The 27,507-nt window shown below is 41.4% G+C and overlaps 1 protein-coding gene and 2 pseudogenes across 3 annotated transcripts in view; 1 reads left to right on the forward strand and 2 right to left on the reverse strand.

Annotated features, from left to right (window-relative positions):
* Window positions 1–3,344: 3,344 nt before the first annotated feature.
* Window positions 3,345–4,038, reverse strand: LOC102390472 (annotated as a pseudogene).
* A 15,674-nt stretch (window positions 4,039–19,712) lies between these two features.
* The window catches only part of LOC102391150 (aldehyde oxidase 4), a 69,965-nt gene continuing 62,170 nt past the window's right edge, over window positions 19,713–27,507 (forward strand). For 2 of the 3 annotated variants that reach the window (XM_044937029.2, XM_006047542.4), the window contains exons 1-2: window positions 19,714–19,892; window positions 22,035–22,092. In XM_044937029.2, the coding sequence (XP_044792964.2) occupies window positions 19,839–19,892; window positions 22,035–22,092 (112 nt within the window). In that variant the 5' untranslated portion in view covers window positions 19,714–19,838. Of the gene's footprint in view, window positions 19,893–22,034; window positions 22,093–27,507 lie in introns of all 3 variants that reach the window. The other variant, XM_044937049.2, reaches the window with a different exon arrangement.
* LOC102390816 lies at window positions 20,211–20,793 on the reverse strand (annotated as a pseudogene).

Consider the following 27,507-nt stretch of genomic DNA (forward strand, 5'->3'; position numbering starts at 1 on the left):
GGAGTTTCAGCTTTAGCATCAGCCCTTTCAATGAATATTCAAAACTGATTTCTTTTAGAATTGAATGGTTTGATCTCCTTGCAGTCCAAGGGACTCTCAAGAGTCTTCTCCAACACCACAGTTCAAAAGCATCAATTCTTCAGTGCTCAGCTTTCTTTATAGTCCAACTCTCACATCCATACATGACTACTGGAAAAACCATAGCTTTGACTAGACAGACCTTTGTCGGCAAAGTAATGTCTCTGCTTTTTAATATGCTGTTTAGGGTGGTCATAGCCTTTCTTCCAAGGAGCAAGCATCTTTTAATTTCATGTCTGTAGTCACCATCTGCAGTGATTTTGGAGCCCAGAAAAATAAAGTCAGCCACTGTTCCCAGTGTTTCTCCATCTATTTGCCATAAAGTGATGGAACTGAATGCCGTGATCTTAGTTTTTTCCCTTTCCTCTTTCACTTTCATCAAGAGGCTTTTTAGTTCCTCTTCACTTTCTGCCCTAAGGGTGGTGTCATCTGCATATCTGAGGTTATTGATATTTCTCCCAGCAATCTTGATTCCAGCTTGTGCTTCATAGTCTGGCATTTCACATGATACTCTGCATATAAGTTAAATAAGCAGGGTGACAGTATACAACCTTGACATACTCCCTTCCCAATTTGGAACCAGTCTGTTGCTACATGTCTGGTTCTAACTGTTGCTTCTTGACCTGCATACAGATTTCTCAGCAGGCAGGTCAGGTGATCTGGTATTCCCATCTCTTGAAGAATTCTCCAGTTTGTTGTGTTCCACACAGTCAAAGGCTTTGGCATATTCAAAAAAGCAGAAGTGGATGTTTTTCTGGAACTCTCTTGCTTTTTCAGTGACCCAACAGATGTTGGCAATTTGATCTCTGGTTCCTCTGCCTTTTCTAAATCCAGCTTGAACATCTGGAAGTTCTTGGTTCATGTACAAGATGCTATGCCTAAAAGTTATTTTTATTGAGCTTTTGTCAGTCTATATTAAACATGACAGTATGATAAATGATAGTCCATAATGATTGTGAAAGCAAATACTCATTTATTTTAATGCACAAGTTTGTTGGCAGCTTGCTTGACTTTCTAAGGCTCTCAGTTATCAAAGAATTAATAATTCACTCAATAAAATGTGAGGTAAAGCAGAGTCACCTTCTAAAATGAAAGGGAATTGTCACGCGAGTGTATGTTCCTTGGCTCTTTGTCTCTTCACAACAAAGATTCGGAGTGACAGACATTAAAGCCTCCTCAGCGTGTCACAGCTCTCAGGTCTTGGATAGACCGTGTTATAGCTCTCAGGTCTTGAACGGACCATGTTATAGCTCTTAGACAAATCAGTGTTAAAGCTCAGTGTTACAGCTCTATTTTATTTAGAAGATAACAGGAAAATCCATCTTCGAGGCATGAGGGCACATCGATCCAAAGACACGAGAGGAGCACCCCAGCACGCGGGAGAGAGCACGCGGGAGAGAGAGAGCTAGCTTTGGCTCCTCTATTTATATGTTTATTTTTCCCTGGGCCTGTCCTATGTAAATTGGGCCAGCCAGGAGTGTTGTTTGTTTTACCTGAAGTCTTCACTCTGGTTCTCGGACCTTCCTTTATCCTATTTTCGCGGGCTTTTCCCTTTCTTGTCTTTTAGCCACTGCCATTTTGGACTCCTTTTCCCTATTCTACCTACCTAACAGGAATTTAAGAGAACTATAGAAATAATTCCATAAAATCTGTGGAAATATTTGCCACCATAACTTCAACAAAGTAATTCTATTCATTGACTCTTTTTCCCCTGTGTGTGTGCTCAAAAATGAATATTGATTGTATTCACTACTAAAACAGATCTACTGTGTTAATATGAGAGTGACCAAAATACTTCCAGCCAGTATTCTTATAGGTTCTGTTCAAAAGGCATAAACACTCAATATTTTTAATAAACAAAGCATATTTAAAAATTCTGCAGTCTGTAGTATTCTAACCTAAATGTTCAAATACTGAATAATGCCTAGTATCAAACATTATTCTGTAAAATTTTTGTAATTTATACAAACAAGCTGATTTTCCTCATGGCATCACCATAAATCCATTCAGCTCAATAAATCCTCTTTGAATTCTCACTCATTTCCTTTCACTTTTTTCTTTTGAGATTCACTGTTTTGCATCCATTTTCAAAAATTAGAGCTGCCATCTGAGGGTCATGTGAAGAGTGAAGAGGGTGGCAGGCTAAGCATGAGTTTGAAATTAGGGAGGCAATTTATATACAGTGCAGGTAGTCAGGAGTTTTGTTGAAACTATAGCAAAGAAAATAATAACTACAATAATTATAGCCAATATTTGCATGTTACTGTCAAATTTAGAGAGTGTTTTCACATGTCTCACCCACGTTAAGCCTTATAGTTTGCCTCTGGGTACTTAATAAGACTCACTTTGTAATTTTTACTGAATCATTCATTATATCCAGCTGTCACTTTGTGGGAAATGACTATGTCTTATATTTCATGAAAATACACACACACCCTCTGAAAATATATGTTCTTAAGGTGCTTAAGAACACCTTAAGCTCTTAAACACTCTAAGCAAGTGCTTAAGAGCTTCATGTGGAAGATTTGCTGGATTTTGTGATGAAAGGGTGTTAAGGACACGAGTGACATCATCAGAGAGAACTAACTATAGGAAAATCTGTGGTGAGTGGGCCAAAGCAAGGAGATTGGACACAGGGAGGCCAGAAACAGGAGAGAAGACTCCAGGAATTCTCCTTGGAAAGATTAATCCTGGACCAAAGTCCTTCATTATTTTTAATGGCTAAATTGTTTTCCATAGTATCTATACTTCATAATCAACTATTTTTTCCATTGAAGTGCATTTGTCCTACTACACTGAGGAACATGTGTACTAAATTTTTTATAACATAAACAATGCAGATTTTTAGGCACGAAACTGAATATAATGGTTATATCCTAGTTCTTATTCCTAATTCTGTTTATTTCAATCATCTCATTTTTTCCCTTGAGCAGACTTGTTAACTATTTAATTACTAGGTTTTCACAAAAAGTTTTTCATTTATCATTTCAACACTTTTCACATTTTCTAAATATTTGTTCTGCATTTATCTTTGTTATATCTCTCTTTTTTTGGATTTATGTTTATTTTTCTACCTTCTTGAGTTGAAAGATTAGTGCTTTTATTTTCAATCATTCTAGGTTAAAAATAAAACATTTCAAGTTATAGAATTTCCCTCCAATACAGTTTTAGTCACATCTCATTGGTTTTGACATATAACTTTTTCATTGTCATTTATTGTTATGTCTTTATTTTCTGTTTTTAGTCCTTTGTTTTTTTGTTTTTTGTTTTTTCAAATCAAGAGTTTTTATTGTCTCTTTAAAACATCACAACTGAGTCCATAGAACCATCTGCTATCTTGTTGTTTCTGCAGCAGGATCACTGAGATCTTATTCATCAGCCTGCTGAACTGTTCCTTTTTCAGAAACATAGATACCATCCAAAAATTTTCTGATATCCTTGTTTTTAACTGTGGTGGCTTGCTGAATCAAAGCAGCTGAATTTGACACAAGTTCAATGTCATTTCCTTCAAGAATCAACTCATCTTGCTGGGCTTGAGATACTGAACAGGCAACCCCTGGCCTCATTCAAACCCTGCATATATATTTTTCACCCAAAAAATTTCAGATTTCCACAAGAGAACCATTCTCCTGAATAACAACGTTGATGGGGAAGTGGGCATACACCGACCTCATCTTGTAACAGAAACCCAGTGTAACACCCTTGATCATGTTCTGTACGTGACTACAGATTGTGCGAACAGTGGCCAGTTCCTTTCTGTTTCCCCACCATTTGTCAACACGGAGCCTCTTCTTTTTCTTTCCAAGGAGACTGAGTTCTACATTGATGTGATTGAAGTCCCTCCGCAGGGTGCCTCTGGGGCCCTTCACAATAACTGTCCGTCCCTTCAAGTTAATGTCTACATTTTCTGGGATGTTGACAGTCTGGTTGCTGAGAATGGTCTTCATTCTCGCAGTAGATGCGGCAAAGAGCTTTAGTCCTTCTTTGAACCTAAGTATTAAGAATTTAATTTTAAAATTTATCTGTGGTTAGATGGCTTTTGTCTTTTTATCATTAATTTCCAATTTGATTCATTGTGATCACTAATGACTGTTGACAGGGAAAATAAATAGAAAAGGAAATAAGAAACAAACTGAAATGGGGGGATGAGGAGCATATGCATGAGACATAGCATTAAAGAGTAAAGAAAAATAATGAGAACAAAGCACAAATAGGAAGAGAAGTAAAAGGGCCCAAATGACTGGACAGATTAGAGGACTGAGTCTGTCAGTTACTACCTTGGCAGGAGGTTTGGATTGTTGAACAGGGTACATGATTCAAGTCAGTGTTTGGAGAACAGAATGACATAGAGAGGGAGAGTAAATGCACAGGCAACACAGTCCTGCCAGAAACCCAGCTACTCTTTGGTTGTGAAGGTTCTTTGAAGACTAGCAAGAAATGCCTTACTTGATCTGCTCTGATGATAATCTTTTTCTGCCATCATCCCTTGACATATTAGCTTCTTGGGTAGACTTACTATTTCTTTATCTTCCACTAAATTGGAGGATTTCAATATAGAAAACTGAGGAACCCATCCCACTCATACTATTTTCTTCATCCAACAGTCATTTTTCAGTTCCTATTATGACCAGTACTGTAAAGGGTTATCCACTTCTAAACATCTAACATTTACAGCCCATGTATGCATTCCGGTTCTCTTTTTGCCAAGCAAAGAGAAGCTGCTCCTACTTGAGAAAGAGTGATTGGCCAAGGTTGCAGTTATTTCACAGCCAAAAGAAAATTCCATATACCCACTATCTACCTGCAAGACCCAGTCACTGGGGGAGCGGGAGAGGAGACAGATTCCCCAAGCCACTCCCTAATTATTTCTTTCAGTGAAGAAATAATGAAGCTGCCCAGAAATGTCATGGTATCCACAAATCGTTAGGGAGGAATTGGTGGTGAATACTCCTGCCTCAATTTTTCAGACCCGTAAGTGGGGATTGTAATAATCCTTACCTAATTGTTTTGAGAATTAAATGAGCTAATGCTTTAGAACAGTGTCTGGCACATAGTGAGCACTCAATAAAATGAACTCTTATTGTTATCCCAGAATGCAGGTACCCTCACCAGTGCACAGTCATGAAGGCATTGCCAGTCCTGCAGAGAGAATGAAGCTACCAAAGAGAACACAGATAAAAGGATGCTGAAGTTAAACAAAGCCACAGCACCATGCAGGCCTTTTCAGTAAAGAATTAAACAGCCGTCCAGAAAGTTGTGAAGCAAACTGGAGAGAAGCCAAGACTTCAGCAGACATCACTGAAAGGGATTTTATACTTAAAGACTTTTCTTTGGGCAACTTAGGACCTGTCTGTGATGAGCACTGAGAGCCCTGAAAAAAGACTTCTAGCAGGACAAGAACACCTTAGATCATCCAGAAAAAGGTCCAGAAAGAACTTAGATTATTCTTTGAGCCACACTGCATAGGCTTATTATCAGTTCTTTAGTAAGAAAGAACAGGATAGTAGTCCACTCTAAAATCTTTATCATAAAGCTCACCACAGTATGGATTTAGTCCTTCTTTTTACAAAAGTATCCTTTGTCTTTATAAAGTCATAGATGAGCTGGGCTTTGTGCTAGACATTGGAAACACATGGTGAACAAGACAGACCCACATGAGTTTATGATTCAATAGGAGAGACGGACATTGACCAAGTAATCACACAAATGTCATTGCAGGCCTTGATAAGTGCCCAGAAGAAATATAAAGTAGTCAATGAAGGTAATATCTGGGACTTTGAGACTTGGGGGTCCGACAGTTTTCTGAGACAGCAACAGCATTGCCACACCCTCAGGATAAGGGGGCACTGTCTGGGCAAGAACTGTAGCAGATGGTGCCAGGGAATAGACAGTGTGCTTGAAGGCTCTGGGGTGGGGCTCTGGCTGTGGGCCAGCAACTGGAAGAAGGCTTGTGCAGGGAGCATGTCAGCAGGATAGAGAGCCTGCCAGGCAGGGCCAGGTTAGCATCTTTGCTTTCTTCCAAATACAGGGCAGGTCATTGAAGGGTTTAGGCACACACAGTTGATGGTGACATATTTAGATTTGTGTTTTCAATGGATCCTTCCAACTGCAGTGTGGAAAGGAGTTTGAGGGACTAAAATGGAAAAGAGAAGTCCATTTTGGAAGACTTTCAACCTGGCATTAGAACCAAGATTATGGTGAGCACAACCAAACACAAAGACCCCTTTACTGAATCAGATCCCAAAAGGCTCATACCTGAATGGATGCTCCATGTGCTGGAGAGACACCCAAACTGTAAGAGTCCAGGTGACCACAGTGAAACTGTTATTTGGGTAAATTTAGTTGAATCAGAAAGTGTCAAGAATAACACTTAGCCATATAGAAGTTCATGAAAATAATGGGCTTGACCCAGCAAAATAAGTAGCTGGGAATGTGAGACTGAAATGATTAGCCAACATACTGGGGTTTTGAACAGGCCCAGCTGAAAAACAAGAGAAATTAGACAGATGAAATTAGACAGATCAAATTACTCCACCAGTTTTATTAAAAGCAGAGTTGAAGAATTTGGCTTAGGTCTATGGGCAAGCCATGTTGCAAAAATTTCACTTCTAAATTCACACTCTGCCTCTCAGAGTGTGCCCTGTAACTGAGGAAGGAGGTGCAGGATAGAGCCTGTTTGGGGAACTTTTGCCTTTTGTGGGCTCCTTCCATAAGCAAACATTAGAAATTATATTTTACAGCTGCATTGGTACAGAACTATAAGCCAGGGTGATTTATATTCACTTTCTCTTCTGATTTTAAAAGAAAAAAACTTTTTTTGTGGCCCTCTAAACCGGGATGCATCAGCCCAGCACAGGGCAGAATCCTGGTGTTGCAGGTACATTGGTCCTGAGATGCAGGAAAGGGGACTTAAGCTGAAAGTGCCCATGATGGACAGTGCTAACCTTCATGGGATCTGCCCATGGAACACGACTGGTTGTCCCGCCAATAAACTACACTAGGATCCAAAGACATGTTCTGGTCCTGGATGACCAAATTTGTGTACCAGCAGATTCTGGTTCCCTCAGTTCCACGTACCAAGTGGCATTAAATACAGTCTTGGGACTTCCCTGGCAGTCCAGTCGTTAAGACCACACTTCCAATGCAGGGGGCATGAGTTTGATCCCTGGTAGAGCAGAGACATTACTTTGCCAACAAAGGTCCATCTAGTCAAGGCTATGGTTTTTCCAGTGGTCATGTATGGATGTGAGAGTTGGATGGTGAAGAAAGCTGAGTGCCGAAGAATTGATGCTTTTGAACTGTGGTGTTGGAGAAGACTCTTGAGAGTCCCTTGGACTGCAAGAAGATCCAACCAGTCCATCCTAAAGGAGATCAGTTCTGGGTGTTCACTGGAAGGACTGATGCTGAAGCTGAAACTCCAATACTTTGGTCACCTCATGCGAAGATTTGACTCATTTGAAAAGACCCTGATGCTGGGAAGGATTGAGGGCAGGAGGAGAAGGGGACGACAGAGGATGAGATGGCTGGATGGCATCACTGACTCGATGGACATGGGTTTGGATAGACTCTGGGTGTTGGTGATGGACAGGGAGGCTTGGCATGCTGCAGTTCATGGGGTTGCAAAGAGTCGGACACAACTGAGCGACTGAACTGAACTGAAGAGGAGCTAAGATTCTACACGTCATGTGCTGTGTGGCCAAGAAATAAAAATAGTCTAGTAGCCAAAAATAATGTGTTTTCCAGTCTTTGTGTCTCTTGGAGAATGTTAATTAAAATCTGTAACTCATCACAACACATCCAGAAAGACCGTTCCTTCCTAATTCTGTCAAGCCCTGCAACTGACTGCCCTTACAGCAAACCCACCTATCTGACCCTAGTCTGGCTTATCGGTTTCTGTCTGGGTGTTTGAGTTGTTACACTTGGACAAGTGGCACATGTGTTTCAACAGCTGGTGCTTTCAAACTCCAGAGAGGGGTTCCATGATGAAGTTTCCAGGCCTGTGATGCAGCCCAGCTCCCAACATGACCTGCATTTCCAGGGAGGATAAGTAGGCCATAGTCTTACATCTTTGACTAAACAAGATCCACGCCTACTGATAAGGCAAGAGCTTAAGAAATAATTTACTCCAAGGTGTAACTGCCTGTTTTCACATGATGGGAGAAACCACATCTCTGTATTATTACAAGCTTAAGTAGGCTCTGGGAGTGATTCTGTGCTATTAAATCTTTAAGAAAAGTTGGTATTCTATATATGCAAATTTCTACTCACCAGGCAGACACTGCAGCTCCGTTTGCTTGAAAAAGATGGCAGAATAGCCTGGACCTAGACTTCCCAATACATCTCAGGAGGCTGAGTCTGGGTCTTCCTACCATGCTCCATCAGTGGTGAAACTAAGCCAACCCAGCCAGGGGCTGGAATGCACCTGCAGTCAGAAGCCCCTACAGTTCTTAAAATTTTGATGAATAAAAGCTAGGGGGTAAATTGCCCTGGCATTTAAAAACTCCAGTGGTTTCTATTTCACAGGCAGTGAAAACTTTATTACTTTGTTAGGGTAAAGTGGTACCAGCCTCCCAGGGAAACCAAAACTTATTCTGTGTCTCACAGAAAGCTGAGAAAACAAGCATGTGAAATTATAAGTAGGAATTTTATAGGGCACAGACTCACTTGTACAAAGCATGTTAACTATCTTTCTTTGGGTGCCTCAGATCCTTATTTGTAAAATGGACACTCTATTCCTGCCTTAAAGTTTATCACAAAGATTAAATGAACTAATACAGGGAAGCTTTTCATTCAGCATATACTCGAATATTGAACAAAGGTTAGCTATTACACAACTGTAATATATTTTATATACTCACTTACTCAAAAAATACATATGTATATATATTTAAATTCTATCTCAAGCACTGTTCCAGCTGGCAGCAAAAACTCGGTCCCACAGAGAGGAAACCCAGCAGTACAAAGTCCCTGTAGAAGATTTGGGCCAGTGGCATTAGGAAAGGACACTTTCCTTGACATCCCTGTCTTTGTTCCTGGCATTTCTGCATTTGTCTTTGCTTCCTGATGTGAGAACGCCACTCGGAAGCCTGGGAGTGTGGCATGGCCTCCCCAACACCTGAAAGCGGGAAAAGGAGTGGCAAGGGGGAAGCATGTCAGCTAATATTTCCTGCTGCAATAGAAATACTCTACAGTTCCCATGTAGCTTGTGTTTATCATCTATGAGCTGATAGTCTCCAGTCTGGATGAGTCCTCTGACTTCTAGATTTCTGTACCCAGTGGACATGTGCACTTGCAAGTCAAATAAGCAGCTCACATTGAACAGACCCAAGAAAAGACTCTTGGCTCCCTTGCCCTCCTCCCCAGTGTTACAAACCCAGTCTTGCTATCTCAGCAAATGGCCCCATGGTTCACCCAGCTGCTCAAGCCAGAAACCTAGGACTGATCTTTGAGACCTCTCTTTCCTTTACCCCCACCCATATCTCATCTATCCAGTAGATTCTGCCTCCAGAATTCATACCAATTCTGTCCTTGTCTGTCCATCTCTGATGCCACCACCCTACACCCTAGTCTGATCCTCCATCAGCCCCATCAATAGCTTTAGACCTGGTCTCCATGCTGCCCTCTTAGCAGTAATAACTCATTTCTCTATACAGTGGAATGATCTAATATAAACCGTATTATATCCCAGCTCAAAACTCTCAATGGTATCCCTTCCCACATAGAAATGTACAAACTTCTCCCCCTGGCCATGTCATCTTTCTGACCTTCTCTTATGCCATCTTCCTCCTGCTCTCTGCACACACCCATGCTGGCCTTCTTTCTGCTTTTCAACATGACAAGTTCATTTCTTCCTTGAGGTCACATGGGACTCTTTTTCTTGTGCCTTCTCTCAGTGGGTTGGCTTTTTGGACTCGATTCAAGAAGGCACCCTAGTGCTAACTACCCAAAACTAAGTTAGTCTTTTAAGTATGTTTGTATTGCCACCCCTCCCGTCTTTATCATATTGCTTACCATTCATTTCTTGAAGTTAACTTATTTCTCTAGTTGTTTGTTATCCCATCATATTAGAAATACATGGCATTTTATCCAGTACTTTACAGTTCACACACACATTTGAGACCCAGGAGAACAATGATCTTGTCAGGTACACAAATATTTTTTTAATAAATGAATCATCTTATTTGATACTCATGTTCTTCTCACTCAATCTCATGCAATTCATACACAAGAATAAAATAAACTACTTGTAAATCTCTGAAACATAATAATTTCAAACTTCCTTGACTTTACACAGTGGTTCCCTCTGCTGAAATGTCCTTTATTTGTTCTTCTATTCATCCTTCAAATCCCTGTTTGATAAGCAGCATGCAGAGGGATGCGAATAGGAACCATGGAGGTGATGAGGCAGGGAAGTAAGTAGCCTGCTGCCAGTTGGTGAGGTAAGAACTTGGGGCTTGAAGGAAGACTGGAGTCTCTGTAGGGAAATTCTGCCCCAAACCTGGAGCCTTCCCTTTTCTCAAGACAGGAAGCAAGGGGGTGGGGGACTTTGAATATTCAACAGCCTACTCACCATCTCCATTTGTGTGTTTTTTTAGGTTCCCAAACTTTTACTATCCAAATAGAACTTGACATGTAAGATAGCCCCAGTCACCTGCTCAGCCTAAAAGCCGCAGAGAAATTTTTGACTCCACCCCCCACACATACAACACACACACACACACACACACACACACACACACACCTCACATCCAATTTGTCAGCACATCTGGGCCCTTCTTAGCGCTGCCCCCCCAACCCCCCACTGGCACCCTAGACCAAGCATCATCATCCCTTGGCGGAGCCACTATCATAACTTATAATTATCTCTCTTCTCTCTCCCCTTGTCCCGACCCTTCATTCTCTGCAAACAGCCTAGCAACCTTTTTAAAACCTAGACCCTGGTAGGTGGTCCTAAGATGGCAGAGGACTAGGACAGGGAGACCACTGTCCATTTCTCCCCCACAAATTCATCAAAAGAACATTTAAACGCTGAGTAAATTCCACAAAACAACTTCTGAATGCTGGCAGAGGACATCAGGCACCCAGAAAAGCAGCCCATTGTCTTCGAAAGGAGGTAGGAAAAATATAAAAGACAAAAAAAGAGACAAAAGAGGTAGGGACAGAGCTCCATCCCGGGAAAGGAGTCTTAAAAAGAGAGAAGTTTCCAAACACCAGGAAACACTCTCACTGCCGAGGCTGTGGCAAGCCTTGGAAGCACAGAGAGCAACATAATAGGGAGAAAAATAAGTAAATAACTAAAACCCACAGAATATGAGCCCAACCATAACTCCCCCAGCGGAGAAGCAATGCAGACACCTGCACCCGCCACTAGTAAGTGGGGGCTGGGCAAGGAGGCGTGGGCTGCAATTGCTTAGAGTAAGGATCGGGCCTGAATGCCCCGAGGGTAATCAGAGCGAACTAATTTGGCCTAGCAAACCAGACTGTGGGATAGCTACCACGCGAAAAGCCCTAAGACACCGCCAGGCCCTCACACAGAACAAAGGGCTGAACAGAACTAGCCGGCTTCAGACCATCCCTCTCCAGTGACAGGCAGCCAGAGCTGGAAGGGGGCAATCGCAGCCCCAGAGAGACATTATCTACCTAACTGCAAGCAGGCTTCTTTGCTAACTAAGACTTCTTGGGGTTCTGGATAGTCATCATCTGCCTGAGAAGGTGCGCTGGTTGTACACCCAGAAAACCAAGTGGCAGGGACAGGAGAGGCAATAAGTCTCAGTGACTGTGCTCACCAAACACCTCATCACCCAAGCTGCTCAGAGCTGGGAAGGGCACAAAACGCAGGCCCAACAGAGTCTGTGCCTCTAAAGACTGCCCGAGGGCCTGAACCTGAGCTGCTTAGACCTGGGAGGTGCATGCAGCCAAGGGCCAGCCTTGGATGGTTCCCGGCGGAGCAACCTAGAGCCTGAGCTATGTGGGCAGGGAGGGTGCACGTGCCGTGAGTGGGGGCAGGCCCAGTGTGGCTGAGACACTGCAAGCACATGCCAGTGTTATTTGTTTGCAGCGTCCCTCCCTCCCCACAGTGTGACTGAACAAGTGAGCACCACCCCCCAAAAATAGTGTTCACCACCGCCCCCCTTGTTTCAGGGTGGAAATCAGACACTGAAGAGACCAGCAAACATAAGAAGCTAAAACTGAGGGAACCGCCTTGGAAGTGACAGGTGCAATAGATTAAAACCCTGTAGTTAGTACCAACTACATAGGAAGGGGGCATATAGATCTTGAGAAATATAAGCTGGACCAAGGAACTATCTGAAAATGAACTGACCCCACACTGCCCACAACAACACCAGAGAAAGTCCTAGATATATTTTTACTATTTTTACAATCATTCTTTTTTTTTCTTTAACTTTTTTAATTTTTAAGTTCTCTATTACTCCTTTAATTTTCATTTTTATAACCTACTACTACTTTTCCAAAAAAAGACGATTTTTTAAAAGCAAACTTCATATATATATATTTTTAAATAATTTTTGTGACTTTGTTTTTTTCTTTAATATTGTATTTTTGAAACTCCAACCTCTACTCTAGAATTTCAATCTTTGCTTTTTGGTATTTGTTATCAATTTTGTACCTTTAAGAACCCAATCTTCAGTGCCCATTTTTACTTGGGAGCGAGATTACTGGCTTGACTGCTCTCTCCCCCTTTGGACTCTCCTTTTTCTCCACCAGGTCGCCTCTGTCTCCTCCCTCCCCATTCTCTTCTCTACCCAACTCTCTGAATCTCTGTGTGTTCCAGACAGTGGAGAACACTTAGGGAACTGATTACTGGCTGGATCTGTCTCTCTCCTTTTGATTCCCCCCTTTTATCCTCCTGGCCACCTCTGTCTCCATCCTCCCTCTTCTCTTCTCTGTATAACTCCATGAACATCTCTGAGCGGTCCAGACTGTGGAGCGCACATAAGGAAGTGATTACTGGCTAGCTTGCTCTCTCCTCTTTTGATTCCACCTCATCTCATTTGGGTCACCTCTAACTGCCCCCTCCCTCTTCTCTTCTCCCTGTAACTCTGTGAACCTCTCTGGGTATCCCTCACTGTGGAGGAACTTTTCATCTTTAACCTAGATGTTTTATCAAAGGTGCTGTATAGAAGGAGAAGTCTTGAGACTACTGCAAAAATAAAACTGAAAACCAGAAGCAGGAGGCTTAAGTCCAAATCCTGAGAACATTAGAGAACTCCTGATTCCAGGGAACATTAATTGATAGGAGCTCATCAAACGCCTCCATATCTACACTGAAACCAAGCACCACCCAAGGCCAACAAGTTCCAGAGCAAGACATAACACGCAAATTCTCCAGCAACACAGGAACACAGCCCTGAGCTTCAATATACAGGCTGCCCAAAGTTACTCCAAAACCATTGACATCTCATAACACATTACTAGACACTTCATTGCACTCCAGAGAGAAGAAATCCAGCTCCATCCACCAGAACACCAACACAAGCTTCCTTAACCAAGAAACCTTGACAAGCCACTGATACAACCCCACCCACAGTGAGGAAACTCCATAATAAAGAGAACTGCACCAACTGCCAGAATACAGAAAGGCCACCCCAAATTCAGCAATATAAACAATGTGAAGAGACAGAGGAATACCCAGCAGGTAAAGGAACAGGATAAATGCCCACCAAACTAAACAAAAGAGGAAGAGATAGGGAATCTACCTGATAAAGAATTCCATATAATGATAGTGAAAATGATCCAAAATCTTGAAATAAAAATGGAATCACAAATAAATAGCCTGGAGACAAGGACTGAGAAAATGCAAGAAAGGTTTAACAAGGACCTAGAATAAATAAAAAAAGAGTCAATATATAATGAATAATGCAATAAATGAGATCAAAAACACTCCGGAGGCAACAAATAGTAGAATAGTGGGAGCAGAAGATAGGATTAGTAAAGTAGAAGATAGAACGGTAGAAATAAATGAATCAGAGAGGAAAAAAGAAAAATAAATTAAAAGAAATGAGGGCAATCTCAGAAACCTCCAGGACAATATTAAATGCTCTAACATTCGAATCATAGGAGTCCCAGAAAAAGAAGACAAAAAGAAAGACCATGAGAAAATACTTAAAGAGATAATAGTTGAAAACTTCTCTAAAATGAGGAAGGAAATAATCACCCAAGTCCAAGAAACCCAGAGAGTCCCAAACAGGATAAACCCAAGGCAAAACACCCCAAGACACATATTAATCAAATTAACAAAGTTCAAACACAAAGAACAAATATTAAAAGCAGCAAGGAAAAAACAACAAATAACACACAAGGGGATTCCCATAAGGATAACAGCTGATCTTTCAATAGAAACTCTTCAGGCCAGGAGGGAATGGCAAGACATACTTAAAGTGATGAAAGAAAATAACCTACAGCCCAGATTACTGTACCCAGCAAGGATCTCATTCAAATATGAAACAGAAATCAAAAGCTTTACAGACAAGCAAAAGCTGAGAGAATTCAGCACCACTAAAGTAGCTCTCCAACAAATGCTAAAGGATATTCTCTAGACAGGAGACACAAAAACAGTGTATAAACTCGAACCCAAAACAATAAAGCAAATGGCAAAGGGATCATATACTTATCAATAATTACCTTAAACGTAAATGGTTTGAATGCCCCAACCAAAAGACAAAGACTGGCTGAATGGATACAAAAACAAGACCCCTATATATGCTGTCTACAAGAGACCCACCTCAAAACAGGGGACACATACAGACTGAAAGTGAAGGGCTGGAAAAAGATATTCCATACAAATAGAGATCAAAAGAAAGCAGGAGTAGCAATACTCATATCAGATAAAATAGACTTTAAAACAAAGGCTGTGAAACGAGACAAAGAAGGACACTACATAATGATCAAAGGATCAATCCAAGAAGAAGATATAACAATTATAAATATATTTGCACCCAACATGGGAGCACCGCAATATGTAAGACAAATGCTAACACGTATGAAAGGGGAAATTAACAATAACACAATAATAGTGGGAGACTTTAATACCCCACTCACACTTATGGATAGATCAACTAAACAGAAAATTAACAAAGAAACACAAACTTTAAATGATACAATAGACCAGTTAGACCTAATTGATATCTATAGGACATTTCACCCCAAAACAATGAATTTCACCTTTTTCTCAAGTGCACACAGAACCTTCTCCAGGATAGATCACATCCTGGGCCATAAATTTAGCCTTTGAAAATTCAAAAAAAATTGAAATCATTCCAAGAACCTTTTCTGACCATAATGCAGTAAGATTAGATCTCAATTACAGGAGAAAAACTATTAAAAATTCCAACATATGGAGGCTGAACAACATGCTGCTGAATAACCAACAAACCACAGAAGAAATCAAACTATGCATAGAAATGAATGAAAATGAAAACACAACAACCCAAAACCTATGGAACACTATAAAAGTAGTGCTAAGGGGAAAGTTCATAGCAATACAGGCATACCTCAAGAAACAAGAAAAAAGTCAAATAAATAACCTAACTCTACACCTAAAGCAACTAGAGAAGGAAGAAATGAAGAACCCCAGGGTTAGTAGAAGGAAAGACATCTTTAAAATTAAGGCAGAAATGAATGCAAAAGAAACAAAGGAGACCATAGCAAAAATCAACAAAACCAAAAGCTGGTTCTTTGAAAGGATAAATAAAATTGACAAACCATTAGCTAGACTCATCAAAAAACAAAGGGAGAAAAATCAAATCAATAAAATTAGAAATGAAAATGGAGAGATCACAACAGACAACACAGAAATACAAAGGATCATAAGAGACTACTATCAGCAATTACATGCCAATAAAATGGACAACGTGGAAGAAATGGACAAATTCTTAGAAAAGTACAACTTTCCAAAACTGAACCAGGAAGAAGATAAAATCTTAACAGACCCATCACAAGCACAGAAATTGAAACTGTAATCAAAAATCTTCCAGCAAACAAAAGCCCAGGTCCAGATGGCTTCACAACTGAATTCTACCAAAAATTTAGAGAAGAGCTAACACCTATCCTACTCAAACTCTTCCAGAAAATTGCAGAGGAAGGTAAACCTCCAAACTTATCCTATGAGGCCACCATCACCCTAATACCAAAACCTGACAAAGATGCCACAAAAAAAGAAAACTACAGGCCAATATCACTGATGAACATAGATGCAAATATCCTTAACAAAATTCTAGCAATCAGAATCCAACAACACATTAAAAAGATCATACATCATGACCAAGTGGGCTTTATCCCAGGGATGCAAGGATTCTTCAATATCCACAAATCAATCAATGTAATATACCACATTAACAAATTGAAAAATAAAAGCCATATGATTATCTCAATAGATGCAGAGAAAGCCTTTGACAAAATCCAACATCCATTTATGATAAAAACTCTCCAGAAAGCAGGAATAGAAGGAACATACCTCAACATAATCAAAGCTATATATGACAAACCCACAGCAAACATTATCCTCAATGGTGAAAAATTGAAAGCGTTTCCCCTAAAGTCAGGAACAAGACAAGGATGCCCACTTTCACCACTACTATTCAGCATAGTTTTGGCAGTTTTGGCCACAGAAATCAGAGCAGAAAAAGAAATAAAAGGAATCCAAATTGGAAAAGAAGAAGTAAACTCTCACTGTTTGCAGATGACATGATCCTCTACATAGAAAACCCTGAAGACTCCACCAGAAAATTACTAGAGCTAATCAATGAATATAGTAAAGTTGCAGGATATAAAATCAACACACAGAAATCCCTTGCATTCCTATACAATAATAATGAGAAAACAGAAAGAGAAATTAAGGAAACAATCCCATTCACCATTGCAACGAAAAGAATAAAATACTTAGGAATATATCTACCTAAAGAGACTAAAGACCTATATATACAAAACTATAAAACACTGGTGAAAGAAATCAAAGAGGACACTAATAGATGGAGAAATATACCATGTTCATGGATCGGAAGAATCAATATAGTGAAAATAAGTATACTACCCAAAGCAATCTATAGATTCAATGCAATCCCTATCAAGCTACCAACGGTATTTTTCACAGAGCTAGAATAAATAATTTCACAATTTGTATGGAAATACAAAAAAACCTCGAATAGCCAAAGCAATCTTGAGAAAGAAGAATGGAACTGGAGGAATCAACCTGCCTGACTTCAGGCTCTACTACAAAGCCACAGTCATCAAGACAGTATGGTACTGGCACAAAGACAGAAATATAGACCAATGGAACAAAATAGAAAGCCCAGAGATAAATCCACGCACCTATGGACACCTTATCTTTGACAACAGAGGCAAGAATATACAATGGAGAAAAGACAATCTCTTTAACAAGTGGTGCTGGGAAAACTGGTCAACCACTTGTAAAAGAATGAAACTAGAACACTTTCTAACACCATACACAAAAATAAACTCAAAATAGATTAAAGGTTTAAACATAAGACCAGAAACTATAAAACTCCTAGAGGAGAACATAGGCAAAACACTCTCCGACATAAATCACAGTAGGATCCTCTATGACTCACCTCCCAGAATATTGGAAATAAAAACAAAAATAAACAAATGGGACCTAATTAAAACTAAAAGCTTCTGCACAACAAAAGAAACTATAAACAAGGTGAAAAGACAGCCTTCAGAATGGGAGAAAATAATAGCAAATGAAGCAACTGACAAACAACTAATCTCAAAAATATACAAGCAACTCCTGCAGCTCAATTCCAGAAAAATAAACAACCCAATCAAAAAATGGGCCAAAGAACTAAATAGACATTTCTCCAAAGAAGACATACAGATGGCTAACAATCACATGAAAAGATGCTCAACATCACTCATTATCAGAGAAATGCAAATCAAAACCACAATGAGGTACCATCTCAAGCCGGTCAGAATGGCTGCTATACAAGAGTCTACAAGCAATAAATGCTGGAGAGGATGTGGAGAAAAGGGAACCCTCTTACACTGTTGGTGGGAATGCAAACTAGTACAGCCACTATGGAGAACAGTGTGGAAATTCCTTTAAAAACTGGAAATAGAACTGCCATATAATCCAGCAATCCCACTGCTGGGCATACACACTAAGGAAATCAGAATTGAAAGAGACACGTGTACCCCAATGTTCATCAGCAGCACTGTTTATAATAGCCAGGACATGGAAGCAACCTAGATGTCCATCAGCAGATGAATGGATAAGAAAGCTGTGGCACATATACACAATGGAGTATTACTCAGCCATTAAAAAGAATACATTTGAATCAGTTCTAATGAGGTGGATGAAACTGGAGCTGATTATACAGAGTGAAGTAAGCCAGAAAGAAAAACACCAACACAGTATACTAACACATATATATGGAATTTAGAAAGATGGTAACAATAACCCTGTATGCAAGACAGCAAAAGAGACACAGAGGCATAGAACAGTCTTTTGGACTCTGTGGGGAGGGGGGGGGGCGGGGAGGATGATTTGGGAGAATGGCATTGAAACATGTATAATATAATATAAGAAACGAATCGCCAGTCCAGGTTCAATGCAGGATACAGGATGCTTGGGGCTGGTGCACTGGAATGACCCAGAGGGATGGTATGTGGAGGGAGGTGGGAGGGGGTTCAGGATTGGGAACACGTGTACACCCGTGGCGGATTCATGTTGATGTATGGCAAAACCAATACAATATTGTAAAGTAATTAGCCTCTAATTAAAATAAATAAATTTAAATTAAAAAAATTAAAGAAAAAAAAAAAAACCTAGACCCTGTCACCCCTACTAAAAGCCTTCCAGTGGCTTCCCATCATATTTAGACAGTTCAGCAAAACCTTCATCATGCCTGCCAAGCCTCCCTCCATGCTCTGGCCCAGACTCTGGCCACTGGCCACCTCTCCAGCTTCATTTCCTTCCATCTAGAGCACAGGAAGAAAGTCAAAGACACGGACTCTGGAGCAACTCTTCCATCATTGCCTGTGTGACATTGGACAAATTGCCTGATGTCTCTGCGCTGCGGTTTCTACATCTCTAAAGAGAAGATGACAACACTTGATCAAGCTGCTGTAGGACTGAGGGAGTCCTGAAAAGGGTCTCCAGCCCATAGTAAGCTTCTGTACATGTTTCTGGTTTTAAGTAGTTCGATGTCTTAACCCTCAAATTCAGAGAAGAAAGTGAGTATGAAAAAAAGATTAAGAGAATATACTTGCAGTTTGCTTAATGCAGTTAAGGACACATTTTTATGAAGTCTCTATAAAGAAGTTATGAAGGTATGTACATAGTGAAATCTCCTTTTGCCTTTTAACTGTAGAAAAACCTAAGAAAGTGTCATGAGTTTTAATAGCATTGAATTAATTGATGGTGTGGTTAGTTAAAAAAACAATAATAGTCTATTTAAAACTCTCTTTTATTTTTTTCATTCCTAATGTTAAACACCTTCCCCCAGTAAAACCAGTCTTGGATTCCAAAGGGGACTGGCAAAATCACTGATCTGACTGACATGAGAAGGGAGGAGAAGGGAACGCTTGTGGGCTGGGCGGGCCAGGAGCTCTGGTTGGTGCTTCATGTCTGCTAGGGTGGCTATAAAGTCACCTCTTCTCTTCTTGCTTTGGCAGCTCGGGCTTCCCCAAGGCTGATAAGCATCCAGGTTTTTGCCCTAACATATCTGCTCGCCAAGAAAAAAATAACCCTCTATCTTGCTGGAGGTATTTTTTCTGGCATAATGCCTTCTCTTTCCAATTCTGATGAGTTGATTTTTTTTGTGAATGGAAGAAAGGTAAGTTTATTAAATGATTAATATGAATTTTCATATGTCAGAGATAAAAACCAAGCTGATTTTCTTTCACTGATACTGTTTCTTATTTATTTAAACTCTCTTTTCTGTCTTTTTCAAGTCATATGTAGTAGTATGAACTTGACCATGGGTCGTTAGTTTAGGCTTTAGTGCGAAATTATTAAAGCTTGGGAGTGTTAGTTTGTTCTTTTCTTTTGGAATCAATAAGGAACTCTCATTTTATTTGTTAAATTACAATGGTAGTGAATTCTGACCCAGGCATTAAAAACTATGTCATCCTCCCATTACATGGATGTTAGCTCTGCTTGAGTTTAGCAATACTATTTTATTTTATTTATTTTTTTACTTTGGAGGCTTGTGTTTTATTCATGGGCTATCAGCCTCCCTCCTGCCCACCTGGGGCAGGTAGGAGGAGTGAGGGAAGGGAGGGCAACTGGGCTAGGAGGGGGCCAACTGCCACTGCCCTTTGTAGATGTACTTCAGCATGGTGGTGATGGTGCACATGTCCAGCTCGATTTTCTGAACCCAGTTCTGCACATCCCCGATTTCCTTGAGTGCCTGGTTGAAGTTCTCCACCATCCCGAGCCACTGACCTGTATGCTTGGCAGACTGGGCAGCCTGAATCTGTAGGGTCTTCACCTTGTTGTCCAGCTTTCTCTGGCTCCTGTTGGCCTGGGCCACGCCCACATTGAGGTGATCCACCAAAACTTCTGTCAGGCAGGTGGCTGGAGTGATGGCCTCTCGCCTGTTCGGCCGCAGCTTTTTGCATTCTTTCTGCCTGGCCTAGTGTTCTTTCAGCAGGTGAGACAGCATGGTCATGGTGGGCTGGGGGCAGGGCACACCTGACACCCTCTCAACAACACTGTTTTGATAGAAGGAGTATATGACATTGATGATAATAATAGCAAAGGAGGATTTTATTTTGCCCTAATAAATACTTTCAGGCTGATCCATGAACCTTGAGGCTAAAGCATCCTGGCCTGCTACTTTGGGCTTGGAGCAGTATCGTGAATGAAGACAACACTAAATCAAGTGTAGCAATGATCCGGCAATTAGAATGGTTGAGAAACATTGACCTGGAATGTTGCATCAGGAACATCGATGTCTTTATAGCACAGAATAGTGTCAGCAGGCTGTGTCTCCTCAATGTAGGGGCACACAGGAGGAAGGGACAGTGGTCCTGGCTTGCAGGCCATCACTCCCGACCTTCATCTTGTTTCCACCTTGGAAATAATTTCTGTAGCCACACAGTTAAGGTGTTAAAGCAGTCTAGGTGTAATGCTTTGCTTCTGCGATGACATTTCACTCAGCCTGCTCTGCACGCTGAGATTCCGAATGGGGAGCACTGAGCTCATCTGTGGCTGAGTGAATCTTCTGAGGGCTCAAAAGGAGACTTGAAAATAGGAGGCAGTTATGAAAAACAATGTGGTTTGTTACTTTTTCTGGGGTGATCAAAAATATTTTTAGTGGAATAAGGTCCTGTGTCTCTAGTCTCAGTGTTGCACCTCTTCCTGATGGGTTTCGCTCCAATTCTCCTCTCTAATCTTGCCTGACTTTACCCAGCAGAGATGCTGCCTGAGTCAGGGAGGACAGATAGCTTTATCTCATGTGCAGGCTTCAATCTATTGGGATTAGCAGCCTGGAGCGCCACGTGACAGGCAGAGGGGAGATTCCTGTTCCCTTAAGCTCGTTCTTCACCCAGGCACCTCCGTTTCAGTGGGCAAGGGGAGCTGGTGGGGACAGAAGAGGCTCCCTCATAACATACTCTCCTATGACTCCTTTGGAGAATCTTCTCTAGCTAAGCTTTTTCATGACTTCGTGTGGCTGTGTTATCCTGAGTCAATTTTGGAATCTGTTTCCCTATATGGATCCTCTGCGAGTGACTCTAAGGGAAAAATAAGCCAGAACTTACAGTTGTCACATACATGAGAAAGTTCAGAGACAGTGAAACGGCCTTCCACTATTTCTCCAGAATTCTAGTTCCAGTGTTAGAAAGGCTTCTTTTGTTGTTTTTTGTCCTTGTAAAGACAGCACCTTTCAAAACATGCCCCCAAAACAACAGATAGGATTGCCATAACATGCTGGTATTATCTCCCTAAAATCCCTTCTTATTTCACAATGTAGGTCATAGAGAAGAATGCTGATCCTGAAGTAAATCTGCTATTCTACTTGAGGAAAATCCGTATCCTTTTATTTTACTGTAATTAATCTGGCTTTGGTGGTAAAAAGAAAACATGCTAAGACTTCTAAAAGAAGTCATTCTTCCTTTCGTATTTGCTCTAGATAAATAACCTTGTGTTCAATTTGCACAGTCTAGTTGGAGTTCAGAGAGTGCATTTAAACGTGACAGATATGTGGTATATTTGTTGTATTTTTTGCCTGGGCAAAACCAAAATGATCATCCAGTGAACCATGAGTGTGCTAAGATTGGAAATAACTTTTTGACTTTGAGCCCCCATGGTCACCTTGATGATGATTTTATATTCAGCAGTGTGAATGTGAAAATGTCAAGCCAGGAATTTCCCCAGTGGTCCAGTGATTAAGACTTCCGTGTCTGGGGGCATGGGTTCAATCCCTGGTTGGGGAATTAAAATCCAACACGGCAAGCCAACCAAAAGATTAAATATGTCCAGCCACTTGCTCAAGGGTACATGCCACTGACAATGACAATGTGTGTACCTTCCCACAAGGCATTGCACTGACTTGTCATCTATGCCTTTTAATCATCCTTATCAGAGGAAACAAGGTTTTATAAGCATATTTCAAAATCCCATTGTATAATGCACTCCAGCTCTTCACTTCTGATCTGGACCCTTTTTCACATCTCGCTCCTCCTGCACCTTCAGTAAATATTCAAAAAGAATTTCTTGGGCCTGAGTGTAACTGTAAAAGCACGAGAGAGTGACTGTGGCAGCGGTCACGCAGATCCATGAGATACAGTTGCATAGAGCTGAGTATACCACATAATATGAGAGCATGCATAAGAGGCAAAATCTGAAGAAACCCTGGCCTCTGGTTATCTGTTTTCAGTATGATACCTATGTCAGCTTCCCGGTTTTGGTGTTGCACTGTAGTTCTGTGGGATGTCAGCACTGGGGGAAACTACGGAACAGGTCCATAGGGCAGTCTGTACTATTTTTGCAACTTCTTATGAGACGACAATTGTTTCGAAATAATTTGGAGATTTTTGGGGGGGGAGTTTCCTAGTACCTAGTGATTAGAATTCCAGGCTTTCACTGACATAGCCTGGGTTCAATCCCTTGTCACGGAACTGAGATCCTGCAAGCCACATGGCCAATAGATAAATCGACAAATAATAAGTTAAAAATAAGTATACTTAGTGTCTACTAAGAACAAGGCACTGTATTAAGCTCTGAGGAATCAGTGGTGTGCCAGACAATCCTCTCTCCAGAATCTTCGTTTCCTTCTGCTTCTGGCTCTTGGCCTCCCAACACGCACATCTACAAACATGAAGCATGACTTCCTTTCTCCCTGACCTTTCCTTGCCAGACTTATCTAATAACTGTGTGTACCTAATGTCTCATTTCTCTGCTGACTCCATCTCTCACTATTTAACATTTCAACCTGGTTTCCTACCCCCATTATTCTACTACTCTAGCCAGTACTGCCCTCCAGTGTCCCCGTTACCCTCACTATTCAGGGAATTGGGATTACAGTTGAAACAAAACAAAAAAAACAAACAGGCCAAATCCTTCCTCCTTGGTTTTGCCACCTCCCATTTACCCAGCTTTAAAATCTGTGTTAGTCAGCATACCCTATCACTTCCCTTTTCTTACCTTTCTACATCTGTGCCACACTTTACCATGCTTTCTCTAGACTCCCAAAGTGAAGAAACTCTATATTAGGAACAAGCTGAAAATTCATGGGCTCCCAGGTAAGCAAGGCTGATAGAGCCCTAGACAGAATCATCCCCAGCCTCCCATTTCCCTGGTGGCTCACACAGTAAAGAGTCTGCTTGCAGTGCAGGAGACCTGGGTTTGATCCCTGGGTTGGGAAGATCCCCTGGAGAAAGAAATGGCAACTCACCTACACTGCCCAGACATGCTGGGGTGCAACCTCATGTTACCTCTCCTTCTACATGACAGATCCTGGCCTGCTGTTAAGCAATCTGACCTGTAAAAGCAAGATACTGCACCAGCAAGAGTTGATGTCCCACAGCTACATGGATTACAGAGGATGTGCCGGGGTCCAGCCCCGGTTGGATCCAGGGATTCCCTCGGGAGGATGGCATTGGCGAAAAGGATAGAAATAGAGAAAGAGATAAGGAAAGAATTTTGCAGTTGAGAAAATAGAGGAGAGAAAAGAAGCTGATATTCCTTGGTTTATGCAGAAAGACAATAAAGCCCCAGCACTGGACTTGCTCTGTTCACGTAGGCCGCAGGCGCCCTCTCGAATCACGTAAGGTGCCCCACCTCAGGCACCTTCTCGAGTGGGTCTTAGAAGCCCAGGTAGGAAAGTGAATGCAGAGAGCCCCTGTGCTCCATGGAATCAGCCTGAATAGGAAAAGGAAAGAGAAAGAACGACCTGGGGAGACCAAGCTTCGGTGAGCAAGGCCCGCACTTTATTTTCCAAAATAGTTTTTATACCTTAAGTTGTGCATAGAGGATAATAGGGGAAGGGGTAGAGTAATGCAAGGTCAGCAGTCCTTGATCCTTATCGAAGCCAGGCTTTCTTTCTGCAAACTTATCATATGCAAAAGTTTTAGGTGATTTACATCATCTTCTGGCCAGGAGGCCTGTTAACCTTTTATGACCCTTTCTTCAGAAATCTTATTTTTCTCTAAAGGTGATTATTCTAAAGTCAGGCGCCACCCTCTGAAAGCATTAAATAAAGTTGCATTCCTATAGGGCAAAAGTGTGGTGGGCTATAAGAAGAAAAGAATTAACTCAAGGGTCCAAGGTTACAAACCTTAAAGCTACTACTTACATTTCTATACATGAACTATATTAATCAATACACTCCCAGGGACACAGCAGGTAAGGGATATGGAAACTTGGCAGCAAGCATTAGCTCAACAAAGAAATCCTCTACTAGTTCTATTCTAACAATTTTAACTCTCTGAGAAGCTCTGCACTGTTAGAATATCTTAAGCTTCCTGTGCCTCATGTGGTTGGGAGGCTGTGAATCTGAACAAACCTGTCAGGCAAGCTAGAAAGTCATCAGAGGGGTTTGAATTGAAACACTCCTATTATGCCCAGAAGACTTATTAACTAGAGCTCTAAATTGATTTTCTTCAGAGAAAGGTGGTAGGGGATAGCCCCCTGTTAATGTCAGAAGAGTTGGTGAAAGTCGTGAAATAGTAAAACAGACAGATTCTGGTTTTGGGGTAGATGCTCAGGCAGACCAGAAATGGCGCCCTTGAGCCCTGACTCGCCTTGCCCGTCAGGGCTCTCCCGCATGACCTTGTCATTGGTGGGAACTCCCGTGCTGGCTCCCGGCAAGGATGTGTCATTAGGGAGTTGCTTTAATGCAACTGTGAGATCCTGGCTCTAGGACAAAACTGGAAATGCTTGTCCTCATTTTCCCTCACTGTTCACATACCCAGCCCTATCACTTCTTGCAGTTCTTGAAACAACTCTTCATTCAGTAGATGAATTTTACCAAGCACCACATATGCAGAAGTAAGCTAGAAGACACAGCCTCCGCCCTCAGTCTAGAGAATGAAGAGACAGACAGCGGGTGTGATGAGTGCCATGTTATGGGAACATGGACAGGGCACTCCCACCAGGCTTGAGGAAGGAAGGGAGAGAGAAGGGTTGTGTAGGAGTTGCTGGGAAAGGGGAATTCTTGGGGAAAAGGGTATTCTTGGTGGTGGTGTTGGGGGGATGGGGTGGTGCAGAGACAAGAGAATGTATTGCTTTAGAGGAACCGAAAGCAGTTTATTCCAATGGATGTACAGCTTTGGGGGCGGGGGGGGGGGGGAGGGTATAGCAAGAGATGAATGAGGAGTGAGATCCTTGAGGCAAAGAGTCAAGTTTGGCATGCAAGATACAATCACTCACTGATGAATGACCAGAGGTCAGTGGAAATTCCAAGGTCAACTGCATACGCTGGCCATGAGCATTTAGTCTCAGGGTAACTTCTGTATATGCCCATAGTGTTGTGTATCTTGGTGCCCTGAGAAAGCTCTTTTCTTAAAGGACCAAAAAATAAACTTCTGATATATTATTGTTTGTATTTGACTTATGTAGGGTTGTCAGCTTTAGCATATAGAAATATAGTATGCCCAGGTAAATTTGAATTTGAATGCATGGGACATACTTACACTAAAATATAATTCATTTTTTATCTGAAATTCAGATTTAACTGGGTGTCCTATATTTTGCCTGGTCACCCTACCTAGCAAAGAGCTTTAGGATGAGTCAACAGAACATGGAAGAAACTGCGTGAATCAGGCACTTCTGGTGGGACTGGAGGAAGGAGGCATCAAACTACTTGTGTGGTAACCAGAGGGCAAAGCAGCTGGTTGAATCAACCTTTCACTTTTCATTCAAGGCAATGTTAACACGAGAAGCAGAGAGCTGCTTTAAGGTCTGACAGAGTGAACAGTCAAAATTTGACTCTTCTTTGAGTTAGACGGCTCCTGGATTCCTTTGCTTGAAAATATCAGGTCACCAAAGGCAAAGAGAAGGGGTTTTGTCTGACTTTTCCATTCAGGTCAATGGAACACTCTCACTAAGGCATCACCCACGTGACTCTGCCTGAAGAAAGCAAGCTTGACTTGCCTGAGTGGGCTCAGACGAGGGAACAGAGGAAGCGGGGTGCCACCCCCTCTGAACCTCTGCAGAGAATCTCAGCTTCCTACTCTGTGGTGTCCTGACCTGTTATTACCTCTTCATGGGCAGAAATTTCTAAGATGAAATTATTCTCAGCCTCCACCCAAGCCAATTATAATCTGCACCCATGAAATCTTTCTTAAACCTCACCTGGAAAGGTCCCAAACAAATTCTAGTAGACTCTAATAGCACCTGAAGCAAAGGGATCCCATACATTATTTGTTCTTTCTTTGTGGAAACATGCCAGTGTCTTACAGGGAAGAGGTACGCAAGAGTTTGTTGATATTACTGGTTCGGGAACCAAGTTATCAATTCATATTCTCTAATCTTGTAATCCTATAAGAAAATAAAAGCATTACATTGCTGAACCAGGAAAAATTAAACTTCCTGGTGGGGGTTTCTAAGTTTTACATATGCACCACCTCCCAGCACCTCCACAGCAATAATATGAGTGTAGAATCCATTGTCCCCAACTCTGAATTCAACAGGCTTTTCCCTATTCATGTGGATGAAGACTATGATCTAACTGGCATGAGACTCTTTGTAGTCTTCATGTGTCCCACTTAGTGTGAATATCCAGAGGACTCACTTTAGAAGCATAAGCTTTTGATTACAAGGTGCTGCCCTCACCCCACTGGAGAGCTACCATACTGCCTTTCTAAAATCAAGAAAATGCCGCATTCACAAATGCATCAGGGATTTCAGATAAAGCCCTGTGATGTAGGTGTGTAGGGATATCTTCTCACCTGTCATCAATTAGCTCACTTATGTGCAAAAAGTGGAACAGCTCTCTTAAGCAG

The sequence above is a fragment of the Bubalus bubalis genome, chromosome 2, assembly GCF_019923935.1.
Source record: "Bubalus bubalis isolate 160015118507 breed Murrah chromosome 2, NDDB_SH_1, whole genome shotgun sequence".
In the NCBI taxonomy this organism is placed as follows: Eukaryota; Metazoa; Chordata; class Mammalia; order Artiodactyla; family Bovidae; genus Bubalus; species Bubalus bubalis.